At 46.7% G+C, this 16,885-nt stretch overlaps 1 protein-coding gene across 1 annotated transcript in view; it reads left to right on the top strand.

The window, feature by feature from the left end:
- The window catches only part of LOC115176387 (LIM domain-containing protein 1), a 40,426-nt gene that overhangs the window by 15,699 nt on the left and 7,842 nt on the right, over nucleotides 1-16,885 (top strand). The window contains exons 2-5 of the mRNA XM_029736396.1: nucleotides 2,934-3,035; nucleotides 13,509-13,576; nucleotides 14,243-14,305; nucleotides 15,259-15,389. Coding sequence (XP_029592256.1) covers nucleotides 2,934-3,035; nucleotides 13,509-13,576; nucleotides 14,243-14,305; nucleotides 15,259-15,389 — 364 coding nt within the window. The remainder of the gene's footprint in view (nucleotides 1-2,933; nucleotides 3,036-13,508; nucleotides 13,577-14,242; nucleotides 14,306-15,258; nucleotides 15,390-16,885) is intronic.

Genomic DNA, 16,885 nt, shown 5'->3' with positions numbered 1-16,885 from the left:
ATGTAAAGCTCTATATTGTGTATATAGCTCTATATTGTATGTAAAGCTCTATTGTGTGTACAGCTCTATATTGTGTGTACAGCTCTATATTGTGTGTACAGCTCTATATTGTGTAACAGTATGAAGAGGTGAAACTTAATGTTGTCTCTTCTCTGTGGCTGACAGTGGATGCGTTGCAAATGGTCCCCTATTCCCAATGTAGGGAGTAGGGGAGCATTGGGGATGCTGCCAGTGGGTTAGGGGAGGCGTACAGACGTAGTGCCTGGTGATATCTGTCTGCAGGAGAGCAGGCTAGAGACAGAAGCTTCTTTGTGAGTGGCCAGGCGAGGCGGTACTGTCCCTGGCGTGGTCTTCGTCCCCCTGGGGAATGTTGTGTGTGTGTTTAAAACACTGTTGTTTCAGCACAGTTCCAGGCCATGCTGCTGTGGGCTCATGTTGTTCTGTTACCACATCTCTCTCAGCTCTCAGCACACTGCCGACCTCTCAGCTCAGTCAGAAGACCTCAGCACACAAAACACCTCAGAGGACACATGACACCAACTCTTTCTATTTTCACTGGACTCTCTCTCGCTCTCTTTCTCATTCTTTCTCTCACTCTTTCTGTCTTTCTTTCTTTCTCTCGCTCTCTCACACTCTATCACTCTATGGAACTTTCCACCTCCGCTGCCTGTCAGCTGACTAGATTATACTGCATGATTAGCTGTGTGTGTGTGTACGTTGCTATGCACTGCAGCATGCACATGCATGACTGAAGAGTGTGATAGAACAAACCACTGCCTGTGAAGACCCAACATGATAGATTGATTAGGACATGGCGTGTACTGAACCTCACCCACCACAGGTATACACACCAGCTGGGACAGCTCTCCAACTTGCATTACAGTCTCTTACATTTCTATCCCTTTCTCCTCTTTCTCTCACTCCTTTCTTTCTCTTTCCTTCTCTTGTCTGCCTGTCTCTACCACCAACCTCTCACTTCCTGTCCTGTCTGACTGGTGGTCTATAAAGGGGAGGGCGAAAGGGACGTTTGTGTTTGTGTCTTTCAGTCTGGCTGAAGTGTGTGTGTGTGTGTGTGTGTGTGTGTGTGTGTGTGTGTGTGTGTGTGTGTGTGTGCGCATGCCGTCTGTCTAGCAGCAGTGTGTGCAGGGAGCAGCGTTTGGTAGGAACAGGTCTTTTATCACTGTGTTCATGTGACAGACTCCTCTAGCCCAGAGCCAAACCAAACAAGCAGATTGGAATATATTTCCCCTTTCAATGATACAGCATGGCTAACTAATTTCCTTTGACTGTTGTTAGGCCTTTTACATTCCATTGTTTGTGTCTGGTTTTGTCAGGCTGCTTGTTATGGATCCCGCCTCTTAATCAGACTGTTTTTATTCATGTTATGGAATGCATACAATTGTAACTTTCTATTCTAACAGGACAACTGCTTATGACTGAGACAATAGTGGTGCCAAAGTACATGATGGTGGCACAGTGTGTGTGTGTTCATGTCTCTGACCTGGCTGTTGTGTTGTGTTCCAGTGAGCTGTGTGAAGTGTAACAAGGCTGTTGTGTTGTGTTCCAGGGAGCTGTGTGAAGTGTAACAAGGCTGTTGTATTGTGTTCCAGGGAGCTGTGTGAAGTGTAACAAGGCTGTTGTGTTGTGTTCCAGGGAGCTGTGTGAAGTGTAACAAGGCTGTTGTGTTGTGTTCCAGGGAGCTGTGTGAAGTGTAACAAGGCTGTTGTGTTGTGTTCCAGGGAGCTGTGTGAAGTGTAACAAGGCTGTTGTGTTGTGTTCCAGGGAGCTGTGTGAAGTGTAACAAGGCTGTCGTGTTGTGTTCCAGGGAGCTGTGTGAAGTGTAACAAGGCTGTCGTGTTGTGTTCTAGGGAGCTGTGTGAAGTGTAACAAGGCTGTTGTGTTGTGTTCCAGTGAGCTGTGTGAAGTGTAACAAGGCTGTTGTGTTGTGTTCCAGGGAGCTGTGTGAAGTGTAACAAGGCTGTTGTGTTCCAGGGAGCTGTGTGAAGTGTAACAAGGCTGTCGTGTTGTGTTCCAGGGAGCTGTGTGAAGTGTAACAAGGCTGTTGTGTTGTGTTCCAGGGAGCTGTGTGAAGTGTAACAAGGCTGTTGTGTTCCATGGAGCTGTGTGAAGTGTAACAAGGCTGTTGTATTGTGTTCCAGGGAGCTGTGTGAAGTGTAACAAGGCTGTTGTATTGTGTTCCAGGGAGCTGTGTGAAGTGTAACAAGGCTGTTGTGTTGTGTTCCAGGGAGCTGTGTGAAGTGTAACAAGGCTGTTGTGTTGTGTTCCAGGGAGCTGTGTGAAGTGTAACAAGGCTGTCGTGTTGTGTTCTAGGGAGCTGTGTGAAGTGTAACAAGGCTGTCGTGTTGTGTTCCAGGGAGCTGTGTGAAGTGTAACAAGGCTGTCGTGTTGTGTTCCAGGGAGCAGTGTGAAGTGTAACAAGGCTGTTGTGTTGTGTTCCAGGGAGCTGTGTGAAGTGTAACAAGGCTGTTGTGTTGTGTTCCAGGGAGCTGTGTGAAGTGTAACAAGGCTGTTGTATTGTGTTCCAGGGAGCTGTGTGAAGTGTAACAAGGCTGTTGTGTTGTGTTCCAGAGAGCTGTGTGAAGTGTAACAAGGCTGTTGTATTGTGTTCCAGGGAGCTGTGTGAAGTGTAACAAGGCTGTTGTGTTGTGTTCCAGGGAGCTGTGTGAAGTGTAACAAGGCTGTTGTGTTGTGTTCCAGAGAGCTGTGTGAAGTGTAACAAGGCTGTTGTGTTGTGTTCCAGAGAGCTGTGTGAAGTGTAACAAGGCTGTTGTATTGTGTTCCAGGGAGCTGTGTGAAGTGTAACAAGGCTGTTGTGTTGTGTTCCAGGGAGCTGTGTGAAGTGTAACAAGGCTGTTGTGTTGTGTTCCAGGGAGCTGTGTGAAGTGTAACAAGGCTGTTGTGTTGTGTTCCAGGGAGCTGTGTGAAGTGTAACAAGGCGGTGTACGGAGCCACTGAGGCCTGCCAGGCTATGGGAAGCCTCTATCATGATGTCTGCTTCACCTGCAGCGCCTGCAGTAAGTACTACTACAGTAAACCCTGTCTACCTCACCTACGCTCTCCTTACCTCTAACATGACATACTTCACCAGAAGTAAGTAACCTACCACTTCCCCCCTATATTAATATATATATATATATATATATATATATATAGGCTGTTGTGTTATATATATATATATATATATATATATATATATATATATATATATATATATAATTCAAATAATATGTAATTAACATTTTATAATTATTAAAACTATTTTATATATTTTTTATGGATGTTAATTTGTATTCTGTGTAAACTTAAACAACTTAAACCAGATATAAAGTATGTAGAAAATATAATGGAGCTATATTTTTTTTATATGATCATCTTTTGAGAACTAACAATCACCAAAATAAAACTAGACAGGGAAAGCCTAAAATTCTAAAAATGGCATGGGGCCCCCATTGATTTTGTTATAACGTTATAGTTACTCAGATAGCATAAGAACTTAGCTAGGAAATTAGCTTTAAAATTGCACATTTGTCTCAGCATTTCGATTAAGGCAGCCCTCCGCACCTCTCTGATTCAGAGGGGTTGGGTTAAATGTGGAAGACACATTTCAGTTGAATGCATTCAGTTGTGCAACTAAGTAGGTATCCCATTTCCTTTCCCTTTCCCATGACAAAATGTGTACAATTGCAGGAAATTAGCTATAAAACAACAACATGTTGTCTTTCCGGCCAAGAAGACAACATCTAAAATTCGGCATCTACGGAGACCGCACCATTGGCATCGACCACTACCACTACTACGACCACTACCACTACCACCACCACTACTACGACCACTACCACTACTACGACCACTACCACTACTACAACCATGACCACTACCACTACTACGACCACTACCACCACCACTACTACGACCACTACCACTACTACGACCACTACCACTACTACGACCACTACCACCACCACTACTACGACCACTACCACTACTACGACCAATACCACCACCACTACTACGACCACTGCCACTACTACTACCACTACTACGACCACTACCACTACTACGACCACTACCACTACTACGACCACTACCACCACCACTACTACGACCACTACCACTACTACGACCACTACTACGACCACTACCACTACCACTACTACGACCACTACCACTACTACGACCATGACCACTACCATGGCCACTACCACTACTATGACCACGACCGCTACCACTACTACGACACTATCACGGCCGCTACCACTACTCCGACACTATCACGGCCACGACCACTACCACTACTACGACCACTACCACTACTACGACCACTACTACGACCACTACCACTACTACGACCACGACCACTACTACGACCACGACGACTACTACGACCGGTACTACGACCACGGCCACTACTACGACCACTACTACGACCACTAACACTACTACGACCACTACCACTATTATGACCACTACTACGACCACTAACACTACTACGACCACTACCACTACTACGACCACTAACACTACTATGACCACTACCACTACTACGACCAAGACCACGACCACTACTACGACCACTACCACAACAACCACTACCACTACTACGACCACTACTACGACCACTACCACGACCACTACTATGACCATGACCACTATACCTACCACGACCACTACTACGACCACTACTACGACCACTACCACTACCACGACCACTACTATGACCATGACCACTATACCTACCACGACCACTACTACAACCACTACTACGACCACTACAACTCCCACGACCACAACCACGACAACTACCACGGCCACGAACACTACTACGACCACTATACCTACCACGACCACTACTACAACCACTACTACGACCACTACCACGGCCACTGCTACGACCACTACTACAACCACAACCATGACCACGACCACTGCTACAACCACTACCACTACTACGACCACTAAGACTACTACGACCACTACCACTACAACGACCACTACCACTACAACGACCACTACCACTACTACGACCACTACAACGACCACTACCACTACAACGACCACTACCACTACTACAACCACTACCACTACGACCACTACCAGTACTACGACCACTACAACTACTACGACCACTACCACTACTACGACCACTACTACGACCACTACCACGACAACCACTACGACCACTACCAGTACTACGACGACTACAACTACTACGACCACTACCACTACTACGACCACTACTACGACCACTACCACGACCACTACTATGACCACTACCACCACGACCACTACTACGACCACTACCACTACTACAACCACTACCACTACTATGACCGCGACCACTGCTAGGACCACTACCACTACTACGACCACTGCTACAACCACTACTACGAGCACGACCACAACCACGACAACTACCACTACTATGACCACTACCACAACCACAAACAACTACCACGGCCACGAACACTACTACGACCACTACTACGACTACTGCTACGACCACTACTACAACCACTACTATGACCACGACCACTGCTACGACCACTGCTACTACCACTACTACGACCACTACCACTACTACAACCACTGCGACCATTACCACGACCACTACCAGTACTACGACCACTGCAACTACTACGACCACTACCACGACTACGACCACTGCTACAACCACTACTACGAGCACGACCACAACCACGACAACTACCACTACTATGACCACTACCACTACTACGACCACTACTACGACCACTACTATGACCACTACCACTACTACAACCACTACCACTACTACGACCACTACCACTACTACGACCACTACCACTACTACGACCACTACCACTACTACGACCACTACCACTACTACGACCACTACAACTACTACGACCACTACCACTACTACGACCACTACCACTACTACGACCACTACAACTACTACGACCACTACTACGACCACTACCACTACTACAACCACTACCACTACTATGACCACGACCACTGCTAGGACCACTACCACTACTACGACCACTGCTACAACCACTTCTACGAGCACGACCACAACCACGACAACTACCACTACTATGACCACTACTACGACCACTACTATGACCACTACCACTACTGCGACCACTACCACTACTACGACCACTACGACGACCACTACCACTACTACGAACACTACCACTACTACGACCACTACCACTACTACGACCACTACCACTACTATGACCACTACCACTACTACGACCACTACCACTACTACGACCACTACCACTACTACGACCACTACCACTGCTAGGACCACTACCACTACTACGACCACTACAACTACTACGACCACTACCACTACTACAACCACTAGCACTACTGTGACCACGACCATTGCTAGGACCAATACAACTACTACGACCACTACCACTACTGCGACCACTACCACGATCACTACCACTACCACAACCACTACCACTACTATGACCACTACTACGACCACTACTACAACCACTACCACTACTATGACCACGACCACTACTACGACCACTACGACCACTACTACGACCACTACCACTACAACGACCACCACCACTACTACGACCACTACCACTACTATAACCACTACCACTGCTAGGACCACTACCACTACTACGACCACTGCTACAACCACTACTACGAGCACGACCACAACCACGACAACTACCACTACTATGACCACTACCACTACTATGACCACTACTACGACCACTACTACGACCACTACCACTACTACAACCACTACCACTACTATGACCACGACCACTGCTACGACCACTACCACTACTACGACCACTATGACGACCACTACCACTACTACGACCACTACCACTACTACGACCACTACTACGACCACTACTACGACCACTACCACTGCTAGGACCACTACCACTACTACGACCACTACCTCTACTACGACCACTACCACTACTACGACCACTACCTCTACTACGACCACTACCACTACTACGACCACTACCACTACTACGACCACTACCACTACTACGACCACTACTACGACAACTACTACGACCACTACCACTACTACGACCACTACCACTACTACGACCACTACCACTACTACGACCACTACCACTACTACGACCACTACTACGACCACTACTACGACCACTACCACTGCTAGGACCACTACCACTACTACGACCACTACCTCTACTACGACCACTACCACTACTACGACCACTACCTCTACTACGACCACTACCACTACTACGACCACTACCACTACTACGACCACTACCACTACTACGACCACTACTACGACAACTACTACGACCACTACCACTACTACGACCACTACTACGACCACTACTACGACAACTACTACGACCACTACTACGACCACTACCACTGCTAGGACCACTACCACTACTACGACCACTACTACGACAACTACTACGACCACTACTACGACCACTACTACGACCACTACTACGACCACGCCAGCCATTCCTCAAACCTACTGATCTATATACACAAACCCAACCCAACCTGCCTCACTCACTCTTTCCTCACCTTCTGTGTACATGCATGTAAGCACGTGCGTGCACACACGCACACACACACACACACACACACACACACACACACACACACTAGTCACCTAGTCCAGGATTTCCCAAACTTGGTCCTAGGTGACTCTGAGTGCACATTTAGTTTTTTGCCCTAGCACTACACAGCTGATTCAAATAATCAAAACTTAATGATCTGTTGGTAGTTTGAATCAGCTGTGTAGTGCTAGGGCAAAAACCACAACGTGCACCTAGACGTGGGGGCCCCAGGACCCAGTTTGGGAAACCCTGACCTAGTCCACCCAGTGTGTTGAACAGGCTCCCATATAGCTCATGTCAGATCATGTTGCTGTGAGTTGTATTGTATGCTGAGTTCCTGTCCTACTAAATGGAACTGTCACATCATCTCTCCGACACTCATCCCCCGCCCCAGGCACACACACACACACACACACACACACACACACACACACACACACACACACACACACACACACACACACATATATACACATACCGTCAGCTCCATGATTACAACCAAGGAACTGTGGTGTTTAGTTTCGGGGTGTGTCAGTCTCTCCTTCAGCCCACACAAAGAGAAGAGAATGCCACATCAAAACACACAGACCCTGGGACATGAAGCTAGAACACCGCAGCTGCAGTTTAGTGGCTCATTGATTCATCAAATCAATCGATGTGATTCAGTTACTCAGGGATTCTTAGAATCAGTGATTCAGTAATTCACCAACTTTATGGTTCAGTGTCTCACTGATTTAGTGATGTTCAGCTCGGATGATTCCCTGGCTGCACCAAATTTGCTTCCCCCTGCCCTTGCCTGTCTGTCTCATCTCCCCTGATCTTGGCTTCTCTCATAGATGAGCTTTTCACTGTGTTTTCACTGTGATCTCCTTACTAGAACTTCAGAGGGATTCCAGAGCCATCCTGTCTTTTCCACCAATTATAATCCCCCTGTGGAGATGATCTCTGACCTCTGCCCGTGCCCATTAGAGGGCAGTGTGAGGCCTCCTGACCCCTGACCTGAAAGCTCATGCTCTACCATCTCTGATTAACACACCCTGTGCTATCCTTTATCTGCCCAACCGTGTGTGTGTGTGTGTGTGTGTGTGTGTGTGTGTGTGGGTGTGGTGTGTGTGGTGTGTGTGTGTGTCTGTGTCTGTGTGTGTGTGTGTGTGTGTGTGTGACTGTGTGAGGCGCTAAAAAGAAGAGCCACAGAATGGAGAGAGTTAGGGAGGCTGGTAGGGTCTAAACTGGGGGGAGTTAGGTGGATACACACTGACTACATACCTCCCATAACCTTCTCCATCTGAGGGCACAGAGGCTGCGGCCGGCTCCACCAGGAGAGGGACCGGGCCGGGGAGGAATGCATACGTAAGGGGCCTCCAGGTGGGAGTCCGAGGAGAGGACACAGACTGATGTTATGCCAGCTGGACCCAGGGAGGTAGGGGTGCACGGGGCAGGACAGGAGGACCATTCAGAACTACCTACCACCTACTGTCAAGTTCCACCTACGCCGGAACACGCACGCACGCACACACACACACACACACACACACACACACACACACACACACACACACACACACACACACACACACACACACACACAACAACGGTCTTGTTAAGCAGACTCTCCCTCCCCCTTAACCTCTCTACCACCTTCATGGTTCTTTTGTTGCATAACAGAATCTTTATGACCCTGAACTTAAAATACTTAAAGGGGAAGGTAGTGGGGAGGTAGGGGGGAGACAGGGGGTGCGTCCTTTGTTAGGTAGAAGGATAGTTCAAGCTGCATGGCTAAGACAGAAGACGCTAAAAGCAGCTAATTATTGACTCTTCTAGAACGGTCACAAGCATGCCTGTTTAAAGCACCAGCACACAGCAGCCCAAAACACCACTCAACCCCCTTCAGAACTCCCCTTCGCCCAGGGGAGATATGGGCTTGTTTGTAAAAGAGGAAAAGGGCTTGCAGGTCTATTAAAGTTGGCTATAGAGTGAGCTTCCAGCTAGTCTATGACAATAATCTGTTGGTCAAGACAAAGGGCTGTTAGAAGGAGCAATGAAACCAGAAGGTGAGCAGAGACAGCAAAGCTCCAGCAGGACGCTAAAGACCAGAGTAGGTGAGAATGAGAGTGAAGGATTGTAGGGGATTACACATCTCAACCTCAGAGCAGATCAACAGACTGGACGGCTGGGAAGCGCACTGGACGGGAAATGACATGGGCAGGAAGTGGTTTTGGTCGCCGTGACGCCTAAGATATTTTCGCCACCATGAATTGTAATTTTTTACTTTCCTTTTAAGACCTTTATTTATTTTGCACCATTATTCTCATTCAAATACTCATCATACTCACAATTTTGGACGAGAGAGAATGGAACACCTTTAATACCAGCACGACTAGAGATATTTGCTTCTAAATAAGTGTTGGCTTTGCCACGTCTCCCTCAATAAAGAGGCCCTTTCTCACAAACGTAGAGTCTAAATCTGCCCTCACGACACACAGTTAGGCAGTCAACTCCCAGCTTTTCCCATTGGAAGATGATTCGGCATGATTTGATCAAGCGGAGAGTAGCGCAGTGTGTGTGTGGACCAGAGCATCTGGCTGAGCTGAGACTGGAGGGGATGTGGTTTGTTGTGAGAACAGAAGTGTAATTGTTGTGTCCTCAGCCCAACCAATCCCAACCCACCTTACAACATCAGCCTCTCCAACTAATCTTCTGCCGTTATAGAACACAAGCATGGATTGGATGTGACGTTAGTGACCTGAAAACTGCTGTGGTTTTATTGCTGGCACTCTTAGATGGTGGATAGATTGTGAAGCTAAACCACCCTACCCTGTCCCTGTGTCCACACTGTACATCTGATAAATGTGATTGAGATAAGGGAGGACATTGCTGTGAGTAACAATTTCCTCCAAATAAACACTTATAGGCCCTATTGGACACATGTTGTTGTGCTGGGGAAATAAGTATTAGAAAGGATTCAACTAAATGAACCTTAATTCACATGCTTTTTGAGAACCATTACAGCTTTTCTAAGGAAGAGTGGGTTATGGGTATTATGAATGTTTTCAGCACATGTGAAATGTGGTCCATTTTCTTTTCTTTTGCTGTGATGGCATCTGATCTGTGCATTTCTCACATAGCTCTTGTGATCTTCTTCCTATATTTCTAGTGTTTATAGTACAGTAATAGACAGGCTTATACATAATTAATGAAAGGTGTTGGAGAAGTGGACAGATAGATCTTAGAATCAACCTAAAGGTATTAAAGAACGTTTTCATTAGAAAACAGCCCAGGCCTGTGTGTGTTTTCTGTCTCTGAGGCATATATTATTTATATTAGGGGGGACATAGTCGTCATTCTTCTGGAACTCTTTCGTTACTGTCAGCACAGTCTTCTTCGGACATTCATTCATCTTATTGTCTCACAAGGCTCCCTGCCTTCTCTCTCTCTCTCTCTCTCTCTCTCTCTCTCTCTCTCTCTCTCTCTCTCTCTCTCTCTCTCTCCAAAAAGACAGGAATGTGAAGAAGTGTTCATCCCCCATTCCCTCCATCACACTTTTCTTCGTTCCTGAGGGAAATGAAGGGGAAAATAGGGTTATTAAATTATGATTATTCAAGGACAGTTTTGCACCTTTTCCTGATGCGGAGATGGTCTTTTTGTTGTTGTAAGGATTCCCTTTCTGGCTTTGATATTGTCAGTTTATCCCTCTGAAGTACAGGCAGGATAGGTATGTCATATGGCACTTATTACAAAGGAATGTTACATTCCATTCAAATCAGTTCAATGTAATTCAATGAAATGTTGTACATGATAAGACCGTTAGTTCCGAGTTCTGTCAGGAAGCTTGGCCAGTTTCATAATGCTACTGCATGCGTAGGTTCAAAGCCTTGATAGAAGTACAGTACGGGATGTCTCATTGTTTGGCTCTATCCATGTCCTTAAGAGGAGCAAACCCTTCAGATGGCTGTTGTGGGCTTTCAGGAGCTCTACTGGGATTTAGGGTCTATTATTGTTGCCCCTGGGAGGGTCCCACATGGCATTAGATGTTTTTAGGATAATGTGGGTTCTGGGTTTATCACGGATTTAGAGTTAAAGTACCAGAGAGGAGGAATCAGTGGAAAGTCTTATTTTCCCTGGGGGGAGGGGTCACTGGGGTCATGTTCAGTAGGGGAGAAAACCTTAACTCAGGGAAACGGGAAGGTACTACCTGAACTTCAGCGTTCTTATTGGACAAAACTACCCGAACTGTCAATAAGAACACACATGTCCGTTTTCCATTGAAAAAGGTTTCGCTACAGTGTACCCTAGCATGATCAGGTCACCACTGGTATCACTGCAACCGGTGCTCTGCCCTTCTCTCCATCACAGGCCCCCATTCCTTCAGCCAGCCATTTCTGACAATGAGACCTGTGAATAAAACATATTAGTTCCTAATCGGTTAGGGATTCTTTTAGCAGTTAGTGATTCTTTTAGCACCATCTCTCTACTCGCCTTTCACAATTTTTTATTAGTCTAACGTGTGTAGCTAATAGCTCTGTGGCAGACAGGAGATGAAGAAGGCTACCATTCACTAGTGTTAACCCCTCCCTTCCTCCTTCACCTCCTCCCTGAAAATGTGTGGAATGTTTCCCCTTCCTGTGGGATGGGCTGTAGGAATGGAGGGAGGGGAGGGGAGAAGAGAAGGGGGTATATTATGGGGGATTCAGACAGACAGTCAGACAGGAAGTGCTCTCGGTGTGTGGAGCGATCTTGGAGAGAACAGACAGAAAGCAGGAAAGAAGAAGAGCTAGTGCTGCCTCTGGGCCTGAGGCCTGGGTCTCTCACTCTCTCTCTGTCTCTCTCTCTCTCTCTCTTTTTGCCACGTGAAGCAAACCATTAGAGAACTCTGTTTTAATCAGTTACGCTCTGTTTAGTCATTGTATTCAATCACACCATTTTCCCCTCATGTGCTAGTGATTGTCTCAGCGAGGGCCCAGATGTGTTCCCTGTAGTTCCCAGTGCAGCAGAAAGCTGTCCAACCAGGCCAGTCTCTCTCTGAAGCAGATTAAATCAAGAGGCTGCTACAGTATTAGACTCAGTGTTTATTTGAGTTGGTGTCTGGGAATTAGCAAGACTTAATGGATTCTGTCTGACGTTCTGGAGCCTTTGAACTGAAATAAGTTACCACAGCGCTTAGGAGAGATGTATAAGACTCATTAGCCCGGTCCCAGATCAGTTTGTGTGGTCGAATTGATCTGAGACCAGGCTAGGATTTCATATGGAGTTCACACATCTCTCCGAATACTCCCAGATGCCTCCCGTGTGATCTGCTGCAATTTGGTCAAAGTAATCTTTGTGTCACGACTTCCGCCGAAGTCGGCTCCTCCCCTTGTTCGGGTGGCGTTCGGAGGTCGACGTCACCGGCTTTCTAGCCATCGCCGCTCCATTTTCCATTTGTTTTGTCTTGTTCCCTGCACACCTGGTTTACATTCCCAATCACACTGCATGTATTTATTCCTCTGTTTCCCCCAATGTCTTTGTGTGGAATTGTTTGGTGTTACGTGTTTGAGGTTACGCGCCAGGCTGGTGTTTATGATCCGTGTTATTGCACCTAGTATGTTTATTTGAATTCATTAGCTTTTGTGACTGTGTTTTGCGCTCTGCACTTTTGCTATTGTGGCTGGAGGTTTTGACGCAGTTGCGTCCGCCTGCTGTTTTCTCCTGCCTCAATAAAGTGTGCGCCTGTTCACAACTCTCTGCTCTCCTGCACCTGACTTCTCCACCAGTACGCACCCAACACCTTGACACTTTGGTCTAATCATGGTCAGACAGTTTGATCTCATGGTTGGACCCAGCCCAAACTGTTCAGTGTTGTTTCAGTTAAGTTTATACTCTGAAAGCCCGTCTCTCTGTTTTTCGTCCCAGGCAGAAGGCTACGGGGGAAAGCATTTTACTACGTCGGTGGGAAGGTGTTCTGTGAAGAGGACTTTCTGGTAAGTAGTCCATCTGGATACTGTATCTAGAACCCTGCATAGTTTAGCAGTATGTGAATAGAGTATTATCTATATTTCTGACAGCAGATATGTGTCTTCCGCCGTGTGCTACCGTGACTATATGTGACCGTGACCTCTGGACTCCAGATTATAGTTTAAATTTGATTTCTTCACCTCGTGGCCCAGGTTCAAGTTTCTAAGGGATTCTGGATCAGTTTACTCCTGTAGGGGCATTAGGGAGGGGGGTCGGGGAACTGGAGCTTGTACTTATCCATGTTTTAGAGGCATACGCCCCTGGGCATTGCACAGTGACACCTTGTATAAAGAAGGACAAGCAGGAGGACCCATGTTTACCTCAGCTGCCCTTTCACAACAACACGCTCCATTACATTACAGTTTGTCTGTTACTAGTCGATTAAATCAGTTGTCCTACTGTCTCTGTGCTGCTAATGAGTCTAACTTGTCTCGCCTGGTATTAGAGGACTATTTCTGGACATGGTTGTATTTATCCCTAATTAAACATTAAGTTGATGTGGGAGAATTCCCCCATGTATCATATGAAGTGGACTGGGCTCATATGAGAAGAAGACTAGGAGTCAGTCTAAGATGCCAGCTGATGTCGCAGCCGTAACCTCACTGTCCTCCCCTCTCCTCTGCCTGTTCCAGTATTCTGGATTCCAGCAGTCTGCAGACAAGTGTAACGCATGCGGACATCTGATCATGGATATGGTGAGTGTGAGTGAGTGTGTGTGTGTGTGTGTGTGTGTGTGTGTGTGTGTGTGTGTGTGTGTGTGTGTGTGTGTGTGTGTGTGTGTGTGTGTGTGTGTGGGTGTGTGGGTGTGTGTGTGTGTGTGTGTGTGTGTGTGTGTGTGTGTGTGTGTGTGTGTGTGTGTGTGTGTGTGTTGAGCAGCAGAAACATGGAGTCACTCCTCCTTCAGAGAACTTCCTGTGGGCACATCTGGAGAAAGCTTAGGAGGAAGTGGTTGTTTCAGGACACGCGCACACACACACACACACACACACACACACACACACACACACACACACTAGGGTAAAACCAGGACACAAAGAGAGAATGTTAAACCCAAGTCCAGTAGTCATCAGCAGGTGTAGTAACACATGAAGGATTTACCATGACATGGCTTTACACATGTTAACCATACAGAGCTGTAGCGGAGGGACAGATCTGTTTTCCTATTATCACTGTCTCTCTCTCCAACACACTGCTTCCCTCAGCTACTAACTTACTGTAAGACAGTCAACTCTATGCTCCATGGATGAGTGATCAGCGATGCACCACTTGTTCGATATGATAAAGCATTGAAATTCTCTCTCTCTTTCACTCCCCTTCTTTTGCTCTCTCTATCCCCTTCTCTCTCTGTCTCTTTCTCTGTCTCAACTTCTCTCTCTCTCTGTCTCTCTCTCTCTCCACCCCCCTCTCTCTCTCTCCCTCTCCCCTTCTCTCTTTCTGTCTCTCTCACTCTCCACCCCCCCTCTCTCTCTCTCTCTCCCTCTCCCCTTCTCTCTTTCTGTCTCTCTCCCTCTCCACCCCCCCTCTCTCTCCCTCTCCCCTTCTCTCTTTCTGTCTCTCTCCCTCTCCACCCCTCTCTCTTTCTCTCTCCCCTTCCCTTTCTCTCTCTCTCCCCTCTCTCTTTCTATCTCTCCCCCCTCCACCTCTATAGATCCTGCAGGCCCTTGGGAAGTCCTACCACCCTGGCTGTTTCCGTTGTGTCATCTGTAACGACAGTCTGGACGGAGTGCCCTTCACTGTGGACACAGAAAACAAGATTTACTGTGTCAAAGACTACCACAGGTATGTGGGTACAACCGTGATGAACACTGCAAAACATAAACATATTAGTTTAACTGGCGCTAACAATACGGCCAGAAGTCATGTTGCTATAACAGAAGCCAGCGGCAGTTCCATTTGGACATAGCAGGATCAGGTTTTTGCCACGTGGAGAGGAAGGGGGAGAGAGGAGATGTTAGGTAGGAAGAGCTGAGTCTCCTGTGGAAGAGCAAAGGGAGTAGCAGCATGGGGTCACCTCAGCCAAGCACAACAAACACACTGAATCAGGAATCTGGTCACAATGGAATCCACAGCAGCCGGCCAGGCCAGACCAGGGCAACCGCCCAGTATACTGACAGAACCATGGGGAAACTAAGAGCCATGGGCCTTATGTTAGAGCAATCAGAGCTCACTGTACTGAAGCCACCAGATGTCTTTTCCCGCCTATTCACGGTGAATCGTCACTAGCATTCATTCACTAGCATACTGTTGCTTTGATTAAAGGGATAGTCTGTCACCCAAATTACACATTGGTTTCCTTAATCTATAGGCAGTCTATGGACAAGGGATGACATCAATCAAGGCTTTTGTTTAGTTTCCCTGGCACTGCTTCCACATGCTAACATTTTAGCATTCGTAGCGCCAATCTCACTGAAGTCATGAAACCGATATTTGCATTTTTCGTGCATCATGTCCAAATCATCCGAAAGTCCAAATCATCATCCCGAGTGGCGCAGCGGTCTAAGGTACTGCATCTCAGGGCTAGAGGCATCACTACAGACCCTGGTTCGATTCCAGACTGATCACAACCGGCCGTGATTGGGAGTCCCATAGGGTGGCACACAATTTGCCCAGCGTTGTCTGGGTTTGGCCGTGGTAGGCCGTCATTGTGAATAAGAATTTGTTCTTAACTGGCTTGCCTAGTTAAATAAAGCTTAAATAAAAATGTGAAATAAAATAACAAAAATGATTGTGAAGCTCAACATTTATATTTTAGCGACTTACAAGAGAAATTAGGTTTAAGTGCCTTGCTCAAGGTCACACCACCAGAATTTTCACCTGGTCGGCTCGGGGATTCAAACCAGCATCCTCAACCAAGTCACTTATAGATGCTTTGAAAATGATGCCCAAAAAATGCTACTATTGGTCCCATGACTTGAATGGTATTTGTGCCACAAATGCTAAAACGTTAGCATGTGGATAAAGTGCCAACAAAATGAAACCAAAGCATGGATTGCTATTATACCTTGTCCATAGACTGCTTACAGGATAAGGAAACTATGTGTAATTTTGTAATTTGGGTGAACTATCCTTTTAACGCAATTCAAATTCAGTGGTGTTACACTGGGCTATTAACACAATAATACTCTTATAAATACTGCACAGAGTCCAGGAAAAACATGAATTTATTACGGATACCCTATTACGCATATATCTAGGACAAGAAATGTGTGTGGTTTCTCAATCAGACCTAGTCATGCCCACTACACTGAGAGGTCCTTTGTTTTACAGACTCAGAC

The sequence above is a fragment of the Salmo trutta genome, chromosome 37, assembly GCF_901001165.1.
Source record: "Salmo trutta chromosome 37, fSalTru1.1, whole genome shotgun sequence".
NCBI classification, from domain to species: domain Eukaryota; kingdom Metazoa; phylum Chordata; class Actinopteri; order Salmoniformes; family Salmonidae; genus Salmo; species Salmo trutta.
Note: the sequence above shows the minus strand (reverse complement) of the source record. Positions and strands in the feature narration are given on the sequence as shown.